The sequence below is a fragment of the Sesamum indicum genome, linkage group LG1 (genome assembly GCF_000512975.1).
Source record: "Sesamum indicum cultivar Zhongzhi No. 13 linkage group LG1, S_indicum_v1.0, whole genome shotgun sequence".
NCBI lineage: Eukaryota > Viridiplantae > Streptophyta > Magnoliopsida > Lamiales > Pedaliaceae > Sesamum > Sesamum indicum.
Genome location: NC_026145.1, coordinates 807,294 through 821,646, shown reverse-complemented (window position 1 = coordinate 821,646; position 14,353 = coordinate 807,294). Strand labels below are relative to the sequence as shown.

At 35.6% G+C, this 14,353-nt stretch overlaps 3 protein-coding genes across 6 annotated transcripts in view; 1 reads left to right on the top strand and 2 right to left on the bottom strand.

The window, feature by feature from the left end:
* Positions 722–4,883, bottom strand: LOC105160838. Of its 4 annotated transcripts, none has more exons than XR_002287606.1 (4): positions 4,750–4,882; positions 2,624–3,572; positions 1,266–1,383; positions 722–1,184 (listed from the first exon to the last, which is right to left on the bottom strand). XR_002287606.1 is itself a non-coding variant. In XM_020696030.1 (4 exons), the coding sequence occupies exons 2-3, from the start codon at positions 3,502–3,504 to the stop codon at positions 1,347–1,349; spliced, it is 918 nt and encodes a 305-aa protein (XP_020551689.1). In that variant the 5' UTR covers positions 3,505–3,565; positions 4,750–4,883; the 3' UTR covers positions 722–1,184. The 4 variants fall into 4 exon arrangements, 3 of the variants coding, with proteins under 3 accessions (XP_020551689.1, XP_020551681.1, XP_020551686.1); XM_020696030.1 differs by having other exon boundaries at positions 1,347–1,383; positions 2,624–3,565; positions 4,750–4,883; XM_020696022.1 differs by having other exon boundaries at positions 1,347–1,383.
* On the top strand, positions 7,251–11,065 carry LOC105160746 (COP9 signalosome complex subunit 5a). Its single transcript, XM_011078259.2, has 6 exons — positions 7,251–7,759; positions 8,543–8,824; positions 8,932–9,079; positions 9,233–9,315; positions 10,383–10,460; positions 10,550–11,065. The coding sequence occupies exons 1-6, from the start codon at positions 7,355–7,357 to the stop codon at positions 10,637–10,639; spliced, it is 1,086 nt and encodes a 361-aa protein (XP_011076561.1). The 5' UTR covers positions 7,251–7,354; the 3' UTR covers positions 10,640–11,065.
* The window catches only part of LOC105160644 (gamma-glutamylcyclotransferase 2-1-like), a 2,327-nt gene continuing 1,050 nt past the window's right edge, over positions 13,077–14,353 (bottom strand). The window contains exons 3-7 of the mRNA XM_011078158.2: positions 14,284–14,340; positions 14,059–14,115; positions 13,888–13,928; positions 13,638–13,789; positions 13,077–13,526 (exon numbers count right to left, since the gene is read on the bottom strand). Coding sequence (XP_011076460.1) covers positions 13,354–13,526; positions 13,638–13,789; positions 13,888–13,928; positions 14,059–14,115; positions 14,284–14,340 — 480 coding nt within the window. The 3' untranslated portion in view covers positions 13,077–13,353. The remainder of the gene's footprint in view (positions 13,527–13,637; positions 13,790–13,887; positions 13,929–14,058; positions 14,116–14,283; positions 14,341–14,353) is intronic.

Sequence of the window (14,353 nt, the reverse complement as noted above, 5' to 3'; positions counted from 1 at the left end):
ATTAATGTCTGTCCGACAAGAGACTTATGTTGTCAACTCCCGTGTTAGAAGACCTATTGTGTCATCAACTACTTTGGTGTCTACAGAAGCCTAATCTTGATTGAGGTTATATCGAGATTTTGTATTAAATTGCCCAAAGTGTTTTTAAACTCTGGATTATAATTTTATATATTTTCTCAAATATTTTGATGGACTGAATAAAAATGCTCCTTTTAAGCATAAACACGGGCAAAAGGAACATTATTCAATGTCAAAATTTTCAACATTGTTATTCTTAATATATATACACACACACACATATTTTAAGGATAAACAATTAAAAAATATAGAACTCTAGGAAATTTATACTTCTCTTTATTTTTGGTAAATAGAGAGAAAAAGACAGACGTGTTGTTTTCCATTAATGTAAAATAAATGAAATAACTTAAAATACACTCAATTGTGTGTAGACAAACATTTAACATGTTTTTAGCTGTCTTTCAGATGGTAGAAAAATGAGATAGAAAACAAAGCCACTTTAGACCAACTTGCGAATAAAGAAAAATTGAAAACAACATCATAATTTATTAATAATTGGGAGCATTGTTGTGAACCTCAACAGTTTGATCCTTAATTTCTGATAATTTTTTCTTACCAAATACATAAGCTCATAAGCTGTCCAAACTGCTAAAGAAACGCAGCTAGCGCAAGGAATCACACAACTCACACCATGAACAACGTATGAATGCCAACTGAACCTACAATTAGAATAATATCTGATGGAGAATTTCCGAGGAGACTGGAAAGATCAAGTGATGCCAAAACAAATGAAATTGTATATGATACAATGTTCTATGTGCAATCTATTCAAATCACGACGCTAAGTCCTTGCAACAGTTGAATTCAACCTGGTCATCTAAGAAGCAAAAAGAAGTATCTTGGAGAGAATACGGCATGAAGCAAAACAAATAACCACAAAACTGTAAGCAGCGACCATATGAAGACTGTACCAGCCTCAGAAAACAAAACGTAACTTACAAAAAGAAGAAACCGACTGCAAAGAAATGACAAACTAATGGATTATGTCATCCAAGATTTCTACAGGTCATTAACGGTGCCAACATGCACCTGGTGCATGCATCCACTTCCCGGTGACCGAGATCTGTGAGCTTTCCTTCCATACAACAGCTACAGCAAACTCTATTCTGTTGCAAAATAAACATAAGAGGTTATCCCAAGTTCACAAATGAAAGACTGTTGTGTAAATCTCATTTGATATTTTGCACCTATTAGTACGATCCAGATTCATCTCATGGTAAAATGAAACCTGCAAGAGTAGAACACATGGAATCCTATACGGTTTTTACCTAGTTGTCATAGAAGCGGGAGCGCCGCCTGCGAGAGCTGTGAATGAAAGAAACAATGGATGTTAGCAAAAAAGAAAAAGAAATAAAAGGGCAAACTTACATAGTCAACTCAAACAATTGAACAGTTAGGGTCATGACGTTTACACTGGGTCAACCTCATGCCTACAAGAGTTAACAAAATGCTGCCAAGATTACTCGGATAAATATATTGCAACTCTAAAGTTTTGGTGGGAAAAGAAGTAGAAATGAGAGGAAGAAAATTGCTTTGGTTTTTCCAAGATTCTTGCTCATTTGGCAACTTAGGTAGCAAATGAACTATCCTAATCATTAGAATTACCATCCAGGACGGAAGTTTTCTCCAAAGGCACACTCTTTTTTTTCTTATTCTAAACATGTTCAGTCCAAGAAGGTCCATCAAGGTTCTCGTCTGACAGCAAATAAAGCTCCACCAAAGACAGTGAAGACCAACCAATCAATTTCACTTCATGAAATTCAGAGAAGTGGCAGGCCAACATAGGGAAGGGACATGTGTTAGCATGTGTACTAGCCCACCAGAATTTTAACAGCTTCTCTTTCATGTTTGGAATCTTTCGGGGCCAATGTAATAAGTTGACATGCAGAATATATCAGGGAGTAATTATGAATTATAGAAATACGCATAAGTTAGACATGCTTGTCTTATCCAGGAAAGTAAAAACAGTCACTATTCATTTTCCTTTATATTCATTTGAATCATTTCTCATCTATCATGAATTACTTCATTTATTTGTTACTTGACTATCTTGGAATTAAATCTCTGCACATCTTTAATTTTAATAAATCGTTGATATCATGAGAAATCCAAACAAAACACCACAATCTGTAAATGTTTTCCACCTCCAATATGTTGAAGTCAGATACACCTTGTCAATCCAAAGTAGTCAATTTAACCCAAAAGTCAAGGAGACTTCCCATCCAGAATCATATCATTGAGTATTTAGTAGATATACCCCAACATGTACCAAGATGAGAGACCAACTTATCTGCTGCCAATAAACACCAATGTTGAAAGTAAGTAAAATCTTACAAGATTATGTTATCTGTTATATATCTAATGTTATAGAGACTGCATTACCCCACAAATGTCAACTATCTTCATGATCTCTTCTGTTTTAATATCCTAGTTGAATGTATGTACAAAAGCAAAATTCAAAATATTAAGAAATCCTAGATTTACAATAATGATCAGCTAAGCAGCACTGGGAATTATAACAGTTCGACATCACGCATTAACTCACCTGCGTTGACCAGCTCTTCCCCTTGACAGTTCCCTTGCCACCGCAAACTCGCCATCAACGTCATCCGCGTTATAGTACGCATATTCTATAGATGATACAGAAACCTCACCAGAGTTCGAAGTATCATAAGTCAATCGGCGGTTTCCTCTTCTGGAATCACTGACCCTTGACCTTCTTCTATTTCTAGATGTCCTAAAATTTTCAAATATCTGATATAATATACAAGACGTCCACCAGTTTCTCTCATCCCCACGGAACTCGTCAAAATCATCTCCGGAGTTATCATCCCCATATTCTATGACATAATCACCCAAAACGACCCCGTGTGGGACTTCTGAGTGGATGGTGCTCAAGACATCTATGATCTCAGAGGATTGCTGGAAATTCTCCCAATCAAGCTGGCGTGCAGGATCAATTTTTGAAGGGCAAGCGTGAGGATGCTCTACTTGTGCATGCTTTTGGAGTTCCAAATAGGTGCCGGTAAATGAACATTTTGCCTCTTCGCAGCAACGATTCTTCACATCCAAATGTACACGAGCCTTATCGACCACTATCCATCCAGTAACTTCACCTCTACACAAGGGGCATGCTGGTTTGCTATCGGGCCCTGAATCCAAGAATTGTAGATTATCAGCCGAACTTGGTGATTGTGAACCAGAGAGCATGCCATTTGCTTCTTTAAAACGGTCCAAACAATTGGAATGTAAATGGTCTGTATCACACACAAAAGGTCGGCATCCTTTGTCATATGATGAGCATTGGAGGAGAACACTGTTATGAGGATAGTCTAAGCATATGGGACATGTGACATCATCCCAGTTGGTACACAACTGAATCTCCTCCATCAAAGTTGTGTTTCGTCTGGGTCCTTCTTCCACCATAATTTTTCAAAGCAAATGTACAGACTCAAACTTCAAGTTTTCATAAACATGGCGCAAGTACCTTCATCCTTTCAGGGTCCATAAATCAGTATCAGAGCAGTGAAAAATAGACAACTATTTTGTTACACGAAACAAGTTGACTAAGAGGTGCTGAAAAAAATTACACAGAACAATGAAAGCACCCATGCAGGTATAACACAAATGGAGGGGAGTAACAATTGTTCAATATAATGGAGAACAGTTTTAAATGGCGCGAGTTGGTCTGTAGAACCATCAACAGGTTCTTGGTATATCCTCTTCCTCTTTTACATGTCCCATATAATCAGAAAGAAGACACCAATCAATAAAACAGCCAGCTTGTCTTTGGAGAAATATATGGATTCTTTCGCATTCCGAACATTGGCCTTATCTTTAAACATCTTACACAAATATATCACAGACAGAAAAGCCAGATCAATGCCCATGCAGATAAAGAATCTTTCAAATACTTAATGCATGAGATATCAAGGGACTGACGCTGTCGCCAAAATATTTGTGAAAGTAACTCTGGTCAGTCACACAGCCACTTTTTCCATCGGCAGTAGTATAAAGAAATTAAAGAAATTAAACATCAAACACGGAAAAGAAGCACCTACAACGTCGACAATTACTTGGAAAAACAAAAAGGTAATAGAGATTTAAAATATAACATAAAATTAAAAAGAGATCCACAAAATTACTCATACTCACTCTTCCAAGATCAATTGTCTTCTTGAAACAGAGCTCACAACATTAGGAAAGAAGAGACGTATAAAAAACTATTGCTTAACTGAACATCACAAGAAATCAAGTCTCTTCATAATTCCTTTTTTCCTTTTTCCAATAGAAATTCTTACAAATTAAAGGGTTTTCTTATAAATGATTCACATCAAGAAAATAGGAAAAAACTCAGAAATGGGCTGAATCAAATATTCACTCGGAGCAGCTCCAAAAACACTTCAAAATCAGCATCAAATAAATTAGCGAAAAAACCCACTTCAATATGATCCAACATCAAATACAATAATCACGAAATCAATCAAAGAAATCCAATTCAGTGTTACCCAAAAGTCAACCAACCCATTCGAGATATGACTCCAAGAAAGCATTCAAGCATACGAAATTACAGCTTTCTGAATTCGTATGTATATATATATATATATATATATATATTTACGCGAAACCCAGAAAAAGAAAAAAAAAAAAGAAGAAGAAGAGGAGTGGAACCTGGTTAATTAAAGCCTCTGAAAAAACAGAAAGGTGTTGGAATGCAAAAAGTGAAACTTTGAACAAATTGGGGTCTGTTTTTGTTTAACAAAAGCTACTGAAATTTGAGGGAGAGGACTTTTTCCCTTTTATTTTATTTTATTTCTTGATTTTTCAATAAATAAAATTAAATAAAATCACGTACGCACACACACACACACACACATGTTCTTTCATTTGTTTTACTCCGCATGTAGTGGATAGTGACACTTTTCCAAGCTTTAAATAAATAAATTCATGAAAAAAAAACAAAGAAAATGAAAAGGGATAGTGACATTATTTTCAAAAAAAGAAAAAAGAATATCATAATAATAAGGATTAAATACACTTTACACCCCTAAACTATATATTTGATCTCATTTGCACCCCTAAAGTATAAAAGGTAATAAAAACACTCCTAACAAAATAATATGGCATTGATAAAACAAAAATGCCCTTTTCGCTTATCCCTATATTTTTTTATTCTATTTTTTAAAATATATTTTATTAAAATATCTCCCCAAATTATTTTTAGTAATTTAAAATTTTACTCATATTTTATTCTAAAAATATTATAATATAATTTTGCATATTTTATAGTATATACATATTTGATGTAATATTTTAAATTAGTATTGATTATGTATTTTTTTAAAATTTATATATATATAGATATATATAGCAACACAGGCAAAAATTATGTAATTTCTTACCAATTGTGTAAAAATATAAGAATTGTAAATTTATTAAGTTTATACAGATTAAAAGTTGTAAAATTTGGGTAGTGTTTATTTTAAATTAAAAAATTATAATAATTCAGATTATATTTAAAAGAATAATTGTAATAGAGATACTTTAGATGTGTAAATAATAAGGGCATTTCTTAGTGTATATCATGAGGGGTCATTCAGGGGTGTAAATGCATTTTATGTATAGTTCAGGGGTACAAAGTGTATTTAACCCTAATAAATAGGGTAATTTACATGAGCTTCCATGAGGTTTGACATAATTATTAATACACTTATTGTTTGAAAAGTTATAAAAACTTACTGTTGTTTGATAAAATTATGTAATTCTTGATGTAGTCTCGAATAGTCAAATTTGTCCTTAATGTATCTTTTTTCTTTCCAAAAAATAAATAAATAATTCAGGTGGATAAAAAAAATTTCTCTTTCTCCATCTAGGTGGATAAAAATCAATCCAGGGGGATAAATTTTTTTCACAAATTATCCACTTTCTCCATAAAAAATTCAGAATTTTTAAAAAGAATAATAAAAATAATAATTTATTATCCACAATGACATTTTAATTAGTCAGTCACAAAAAAAAAAGAACAAAAATCTAATGATAATTAATTGATTGGACTATTATTAGATAACCGTTAAAATCAGGAAGGGTATTGCTATTTTTTTTTCATTATATCAAAATTCAAAGAGCTGGTTGTATTATAACCAAATTGTTGGGAGGAATGAGGGATATATGGGATTTGTGTATTATGAAGTCGAGATAAGAGTTGGACTCTACTTTGGTGCTAACGAAAAATGGCAATTTGTCTCTCAAGATACAACGACTTACAATCTCAAAGTAGTAGCACTACAAACTTGAAGAAACGATGAATCAAAAAATATTTTGGAAGTCTATTAATAAAACTATACTTGCGAAATGCTTTTTATTGCTTAATTTTTTTTTTGAAAATCGAGTTGAATGAATGAAATAAAATGGGGGGGACCTATTTATAAAAGTTGGAAATGTATCACCTGATAGACAAGACTAGGAAAGATGCATTTGAAAGTTTATGACTTTTCATCTGAATAGACACATTGTTTCACCTAAAGGACATACCACTTCACTCAAGTGGACGCATCGCTTCATTCAAAGGGTTTTATCCCATTGACACATCGTTTCAAAAAATGACACAACTGTTTGGTGCGATTGGATGATGATTGAGCATTATCAATCATCATTCATATGTCATGAACTTGTTATAAGTCTCACATTATAACCAATCACTTGTTACTATCACAATCTACGAGGAGTGTAAATGTAGTTATCCCTATTACTATTTGTAGAATTATCAAGACTTTTAAATTTTAATAGTCGTTTAACAATTAATTCAATCAATCAATTTTCATCAGGTTCTTATTCATTTTACGATAAATTGATCAAAACAATCTTATAAATTTATAATTTTATTTATTAATTAAAAATTCTTTTTTATGAACTAAGTGATCATCCACCTTATTTAATGAATAGCAAAGTTGACATTTGATTTACCTTTCTTTCAATTATTCTTAAATTATTTAATGGATATTAATATATCTGTTAGAATTTTCAATCGAAACTTTGATGTAAGAGCTTATAAATTTTTAAATAAAATGTTGATGATAATATCTTAAAAAATAGTAAAAATCATAATTGTTCTTTTTCTTAAAAAAATATATATAACTTTTATTAATAAAATATAAGAAAACGTTACTCTCTGACGGGTAAAAAATCTGCCATTTTCGCCCAAACTCTCAACAGGCGAAGCAAAAGAGCGACTCTGAGCAGCCTTTGCTACTGATTCTCTCTGTCTTTTACCTTTGCAATGGACCCGTTTTCGTCGGCAGCGATTGCTCGGCAGACGTGGGAACTGGAGAACAACATCGTCTCGGCCGGCGACGCCTCGGACTCATCCGCCGCGGCGTCGGACGCCATCTTCTACTACGACGAGGCAGCGCAGGCCAAGTTCCAGCAGGAGAAGCCGTGGGCGAATGATCCTCACTACTTCAAGCGCGTGAAAATCTCCGCGCTCGCGCTACTCAAGATGGTCGTCCACGCGCGCTCCGGCGGCACGATTGAGGTCATGGGACTCATGCAGGGAAAGACTGATGGGGATGCGATTATTGTAATGGACGCTTTTGCCCTCCCCGTCGAGGGTACTGAAACTAGGGTTAATGCGCAGGCGGATGCGTATGAGTATATGGTTGATTATTCGCAGACTAATAAACAGGTTTTTATCCTCGGAAATGCGTACATTTTGTTTGATTGTTGTTTATTTATTTATGTATTTTCTCTGAGTTATTGTGATGGAATTTTGATCTAATGTGTGGATTACATGGCGTTGTGTTTGTGATGAGTAGTTAGAGAGGACGGTTTTAGGGCATTGTTGTGAAGCCGGATATGGTGATAAATTAGGGCAAGCATTCGGTTATCCCTCAGATGTAACATAATCATATGTATTGTTCAGTGAAGTAGACCTATATAAATCACCAAAACCACTTCAAAAAACTTCGCGTAAATGCCCTCATATCACAACCAATTGTATGCTTCATATACACTAGTGAATGAAGTTTGTGTATGAGCATTTGATATTTCGGCATTTATGTGGTTAAGAAATTAGAATTTATGAAATTAATGTAAAAGAGTGCTAAAATACCAATCATCATCTCTGGGACATGGTTGATGAAATTCAACCTTCAATATGGAAAGTGTAGGCATAACAATGATATTTATTTATTTATAATTGTTATGTTTTGGGATTGCACCAAAAGTCCCTACTATGACCCCTTTTGGGAGTAGATTCTTCATCCTTTAGGAACAAGAAGAAAGGATTTCTTTTATAGTCTAGGCACAGAGGAAAATTGCTGAATAGAAATTGTGTTTCTGCATAGGGCACAAACAAAGATCATTGTTAATTAGGTATTGTGTTTGCTGTATTGTTTTTTTTTTCTGCTTCTTGTGTTGTGTTTCTTACTTACCTTCACATTGTGACATTCACTTCCTTTGTTTGAAGGCGGGTCGCCTGGAGAATGTAGTAGGGTGGTATCATTCTCATCCTGGCTATGGATGTTGGCTATCTGGTATAGATGTTTCCACACAAATGCTTAACCAGCAATACCAGGAGCCCTTTCTGGCAGTTGTTATCGATCCAACAAGGACTGTTTCTGCTGGAAAAGTTGATATCGGTGCTTTCAGGACATACCCAGATGGATACAAGCCTCCAGATGAGCCTGTCTCCGAGTATCAGACAATCCCCTTGAACAAAATTGAAGACTTTGGCGTGCACTGTAAACAGGTGATGAAATCGCTGACATACAGAAAAAACACACATTTAATATTGTATATGCTTCAGAAGCTCTTTCCGCAGGATTTGCTCATTTACTCAATTCTTGTCGTTGGCAGTATTATGCATTGGATATCACATATTTCAAGTCATCTCTTGACTGTCATCTCTTAGATCTGCTATGGAATAAGTATTGGGTGAACACCCTTTCTTCATCTCCTTTGCTGGGGAACGGAGATTATTTTGCTGGTCAAATCTCAGATTTAGGTAATTTCTTGCTAGTGTAAAAGTATTTGATGTTGCACCATAAGTTGTTCGCATAACAAACCCATACATTGAGTTTTTGCAAGCGCACAGGATCTTCAGATACTGGATATCATGTCAATCTGTTATACTATCTTGTGCTTCTGATTCATGCAGCTGAGAAAATAGAGCAAGCTGAAAATCAGTTGTCCCATTCACGCTTTGGGTCCTTGCTAGCAGCTCCGCAGAGGAAGAAAGAGGTGTGTGGTTTATTCTGAACACAACATTTTGCTTTACAGGGCTGAGCTTTGCCTGGACTATGTTGTTTCTTGCATTTTATGTTGCCTCCAGTCTTGTTTCATATACTAATACCTTTTTCAGTTTCAAATACTTGATTCACAAACCTCTCCTGTGGACGTATGTCTGTTGTCACTGATTTGGATGTTCTTGTAAGCATACTGCATAAGGCCATCTGCTCTTACGGAGCATTTCACCAGAGCTTTTGAAGTCTTAAAACTGTTGATTTGTTAAACTCTTTGAGCCCTTTTGCACTACACCTATAAGTAGACAGCTCCGGACAACCTTAAGCCTGAGAATAGTCTGAATTATTCCCTTGGTGAATATGTTCCAAAATATTGTTCATATAACAAAAAAATATATCGTTCAACCTTTCAACTCGGGAAGAATCATATTTCAATTTTCTTGTCTTTTCTGTTTGCTTTGTTTGTTAATTGTAGATTGCTTCTTATTTTTGCATATTGGTTCTCTTTGAAGCGCTGTGATGCAAAGTTCATGTCAAATTTGAAATCGAGAGAGGATGCTGAGTTTCATCGTTAGCTAAATTGTGCTAGTACTTTGTTATTTTGTTGAAACAAAATTAACATCCAGTGTCACAGGGTTCTGACATTTTGTTGCAATACTAAAATGGTCTTTACATGGATTCGGTTTCAAGCTATTTGTCCTTCAAAAAATTTGAATATATAACCTTTTGGTGAACCAGTGTTCAAGTTCTCGGAACACTGGGTTTGTTGTGGGTCCTAATTAGTTGATATGAAGTAGGGAGGGAATTTCATTATTTGATATGCTTATTAACAAGTAGATTGTCGATTCAAAATAATGCAACAAACAAAGAAGATATCTCAAACCCTAGGGCACGATTAGCCCAATTCAAAGAATGGGGAGCATTTGTTCTGAATAGGATCATGATTAGCCATTATCATTCTTCTTTCTCATCTGATATAGAGTTCATAAGCCATTGAACACCCTGTTGGTATTGATTCAGTTACGAACCTCCTTATATGTGGTTCTTTATGTGTTGTTTTTCCAGGAAGAATCTCAACTTACCAAAATCACTCGTGATAGTGCAAAGATAACTGTGGAGCAGGTTCATGGTTTGATGTCACAGGTAACTACTGTAACTGACTTCTATCCTCAGCCATCTGTTCCTGCATTTACATTTGGAGTTGATCAAATTCCTTGTGTTTTCCCCCCTAGGTAATCAAGGATATTCTTTTCAACTCTGTCCGGCAGTCCAACAAATCTCAAGCCGAGTCATCTGGTCCTGAGCCAATGGTTGAAACCTGAACAACCGACTTAAACATGTGTCATTTTTCTGGCGGTGTAGTTTTTTCAATTGTCCTGTCCAGAAGAAGTTGGAATGCCATGGGTTTCCAATATTGGCACTTCATAGGATGACAACAACTAGACTTGTCAAAAGATGTCTCGAGGAAGTATTTAGGAGTTGGTGGGAAAGGATGTTTTCCATTACTACACCTATGGAATCTGTGATATATTTGTTCATTCTCTTCTACGTTGCCTCTCTCTCCAGACTCTGTTTTGCCACACATGGAGTGGAGGGTGAAGAGGGCAATCATTAGATGATATCTAGCAAAGAATCTCCTACCACTCCGCTTAGGCTTCACTTTTGTGCTCTTAGTCACAAATTAGTGTTGTAGAGAAGGCATTTCATGACGTCATTTTTGTTAGAAAAGCTTCATACTTTGGTTTGAAGAAAATAGACTCAGTTTACTTTAAGCAGATAGGCGCACACTTGCACTGAATCTCCTGTGATGTCAATCCAAACGGAACTAGTTCTTTATGGGATTCCTAATTCCATATGTTGATTCGGTTTCAAACTCGTCGCGAGTATATGGGGCCACCTAAAGATTCAATTTTAGGTTCAATGGAAATCCCTACGGCCACCTAAGGATTGAGCCAGTTATACATCACGCACGCTGGCTGCCTAAATCTTGTGCCCCCATCACCTTTGGATTTTGGATATTTGCTAGAGTGGCAGAGTGATTTACCGTGGAAGATTATTTATGAATCATCATTTTTTATTTATGTGGAAGGCATATTTTGGTTAGATGTCAATATACATTTAAAATTAGCGATTAACGGGTCTGATTCAATTTAATTTCAATTTATCAAAAAGATTATTGCAAGTATATTTATAATTTTAGAAAGATTATGCAACCAGTGGTAACTTTAAACAGTTTCCACACGATAGTATGTGGAGCGGACAGTTTAGTTCAAAAGCTTGAAGCACATGAAGTCACAAACGCAAAGAATATTATTCCGAAATATGGTATTTTTCAGCGTTTCAAAGCATATGAAGCATTAAGCTGGGAATCACATGTCAAAAATTCACTCATGATATATCCGTAAGTTGAAAATGATGAGACCTAACAAGAATCCAAAATGCTTGAATGTGAGAGCCACCTGAACTTCAGGAGTTCAATACGGAGGAGTTGCATCCAGTCTTCACATCCATAAACTCGTAAAAATGTCGGAGGTAATAATCATAGCTTCTCTACTTGTTCCTGCCCATCCACATCCCCGGCCGGAGGGAGTCTCTGTACAAATCATATTTACCAAAAGTAAAGCGATCAACCCTTTGGGGCATTTAGTCAAACAGTTGGGGAACTTACAATAGCGGATGAAAAACAGCTCTAGAAAGCTGGGGGAATAGGAAAAGTACCAAATCAGGCTTGTAGATGTTATGCACAACGGAAGCGCCGGCGAGCAGCGATGCTACGACTACGACGCACGACCATGCCAACGACGGCGTTCCCGTCGGTTGCTTCCCACCTCCGAATTTTCGATTCATGTCTTCCCCGCGCCGAAATAACTGGACCGGCCTCTCGCAACCAAATACGAACGTTGTTTCTTATATGAAAGCGGTGTTTGGGCTTTACACGCCTTTAAGTTGCCACCAGCGCAACCAAATTTCAATGATCACATGGACAATCAATTACCCCCTTATTTCGACTCTTTGTTGCATTATTACCTTACTTTCTTTTAATACTACTTACTAATTAATTCTAAATTATTATCATTTTTCTGGTATTTGATATATTGATTTTCGCAATTATTAATATCAATTATTCATGTATTCATAACCGATTTAATCAGAGTATCAAATACTATTTAACTTGCCATGTACAAAATATAACAGGAAATTCCTCTGGTTACAAATACTTTTTTGAATAAATTATATAAGAGATTCTATGAAAATTCAACATAATTATAAATATATTTTTATTATTTTAAAAAAATTATAAATACCCTTCTACAATTAATTGTCATTTATATTAACTTCGATCAGAAAAGAGTTGAATAATAAATTTTTGACATCCACTCAGATACATTCCCATTATAAATGTACTTTTAATTTTACAAATAATAGAATTATTTTGTTTGTATAATTACACCTGAGGGTGGTATACACTAGAGAAAAATATAACAAGAATTCTGATATAATATAGTATTTCTTGGTTTATTTTCTTTTTCTTTTTTAAAATTTTAACTGCACACAATGCTAATAAATTTTGAACCCAACATCTACGCAAGCCCCAAACTATTGGAATATACCCGAAGGACGTAATAGTATTTCTTGTTAAATTCGTCCTTGCTTCCATACAAATTAAATGTTTCTATAATGTAATAATTAGTAACTTAGCTTTTGTATAGTATTACCACCTCAGGAGAGAGAGAGTTGAGGATGTAATGGAAGCTGATCTGGGAAAAAGGTAGAAAGAATTTCAGTCTCAAACGGTAAAAGGATAATATGAAATCAACGAACAAACAAGGATCAGATACGCAGCATCAGTCAGTTAGCCTGTTCACAACTACCCTCTTCTTTATTCCCTATCCTAAACCAGCATCATCCATTAGAACTGTGAACTGTTATCAACTAAATGTAAGGAAAAAGAAGAAACAAGAAACGTCCTAAATCAGCAAGCAACTCTGTCAGAAAACCAGCTTCATCTTTCAATTGTTTCTTCAGTTAGCAGCTCTCAAGAATCCATAGCAATTGCTTCAGGCAATGGCATTAACTTGGGTGACAAGAACGACTTCAGAGGAACATCGGATGGGGCAGACAACTTCTTCTCCTTTCGCACACCGCCAACGACTCCAAGAACCTTCCTCACTTCATTTGCCAGCTCGATTACATAGTCGTCTTCATGACCTGCTCGGACGTAATAGTTTATCAAGAACTAGACGAATGTGGCATTGCATCACAACATATAAAATCTAAGATGGTGTTTGGATTGAAGTACTTGATTTCATAGATAATTACCAATATCAAACATGGCTTTCTCCAACAAGAAGAGGTAGTCCCTGTTGTTCCCACAAGGCCCAAAGGCCATTGCGATTTGCCTAGCCATGTCCTCCAAGGGAGCAGGTCCCAAGTAGTACTTATTTGATATCCTGTCGGGAGTGGACGTGAACCTGCAACACGAAACAGTAATTCTCTTAGCGACATTGCAGCAAAGGAACTTACATCGATCTGATTTAGGATGGGAATGAAATGTGAAACTTTTACTTACACTATCACCCCAGTTAACAAGGGCTGCTCAGGTTCACCTTCCTAAATTAAGAGAAACAAACATATCATCAGCAAAAGTTGAAAAACCTTGGCCCTCGCGCTCTGCCTTAGAATTGTCGACAACAACAGAAATTGTAAGAAATGCTAATAGAGAAATGAGAGCACAACTCACTTTGAAGAAGTCCACCAAAGTTTTTTGGTCATACTCGCACTCTCTTCGTTCCAGATACTAAACATAACATAAACAAGAACAACTGTGAGAGCCATGTTATAACATATAACTGCCAAAATAATAGTAGAGAACTCAATCGCAAGATGCGTTCATTGGACAAAAGAGTTAACAGCCCAACAGCGAAAAATGCATGTCTTATACGAATAATAAAAGGGTAGCGCATACCGCCATTGCTGCTTTTTCTTTCTCCGGCCCTCCACGCACACAATAGGCAGCTCCCCACTAAAGATAAGAG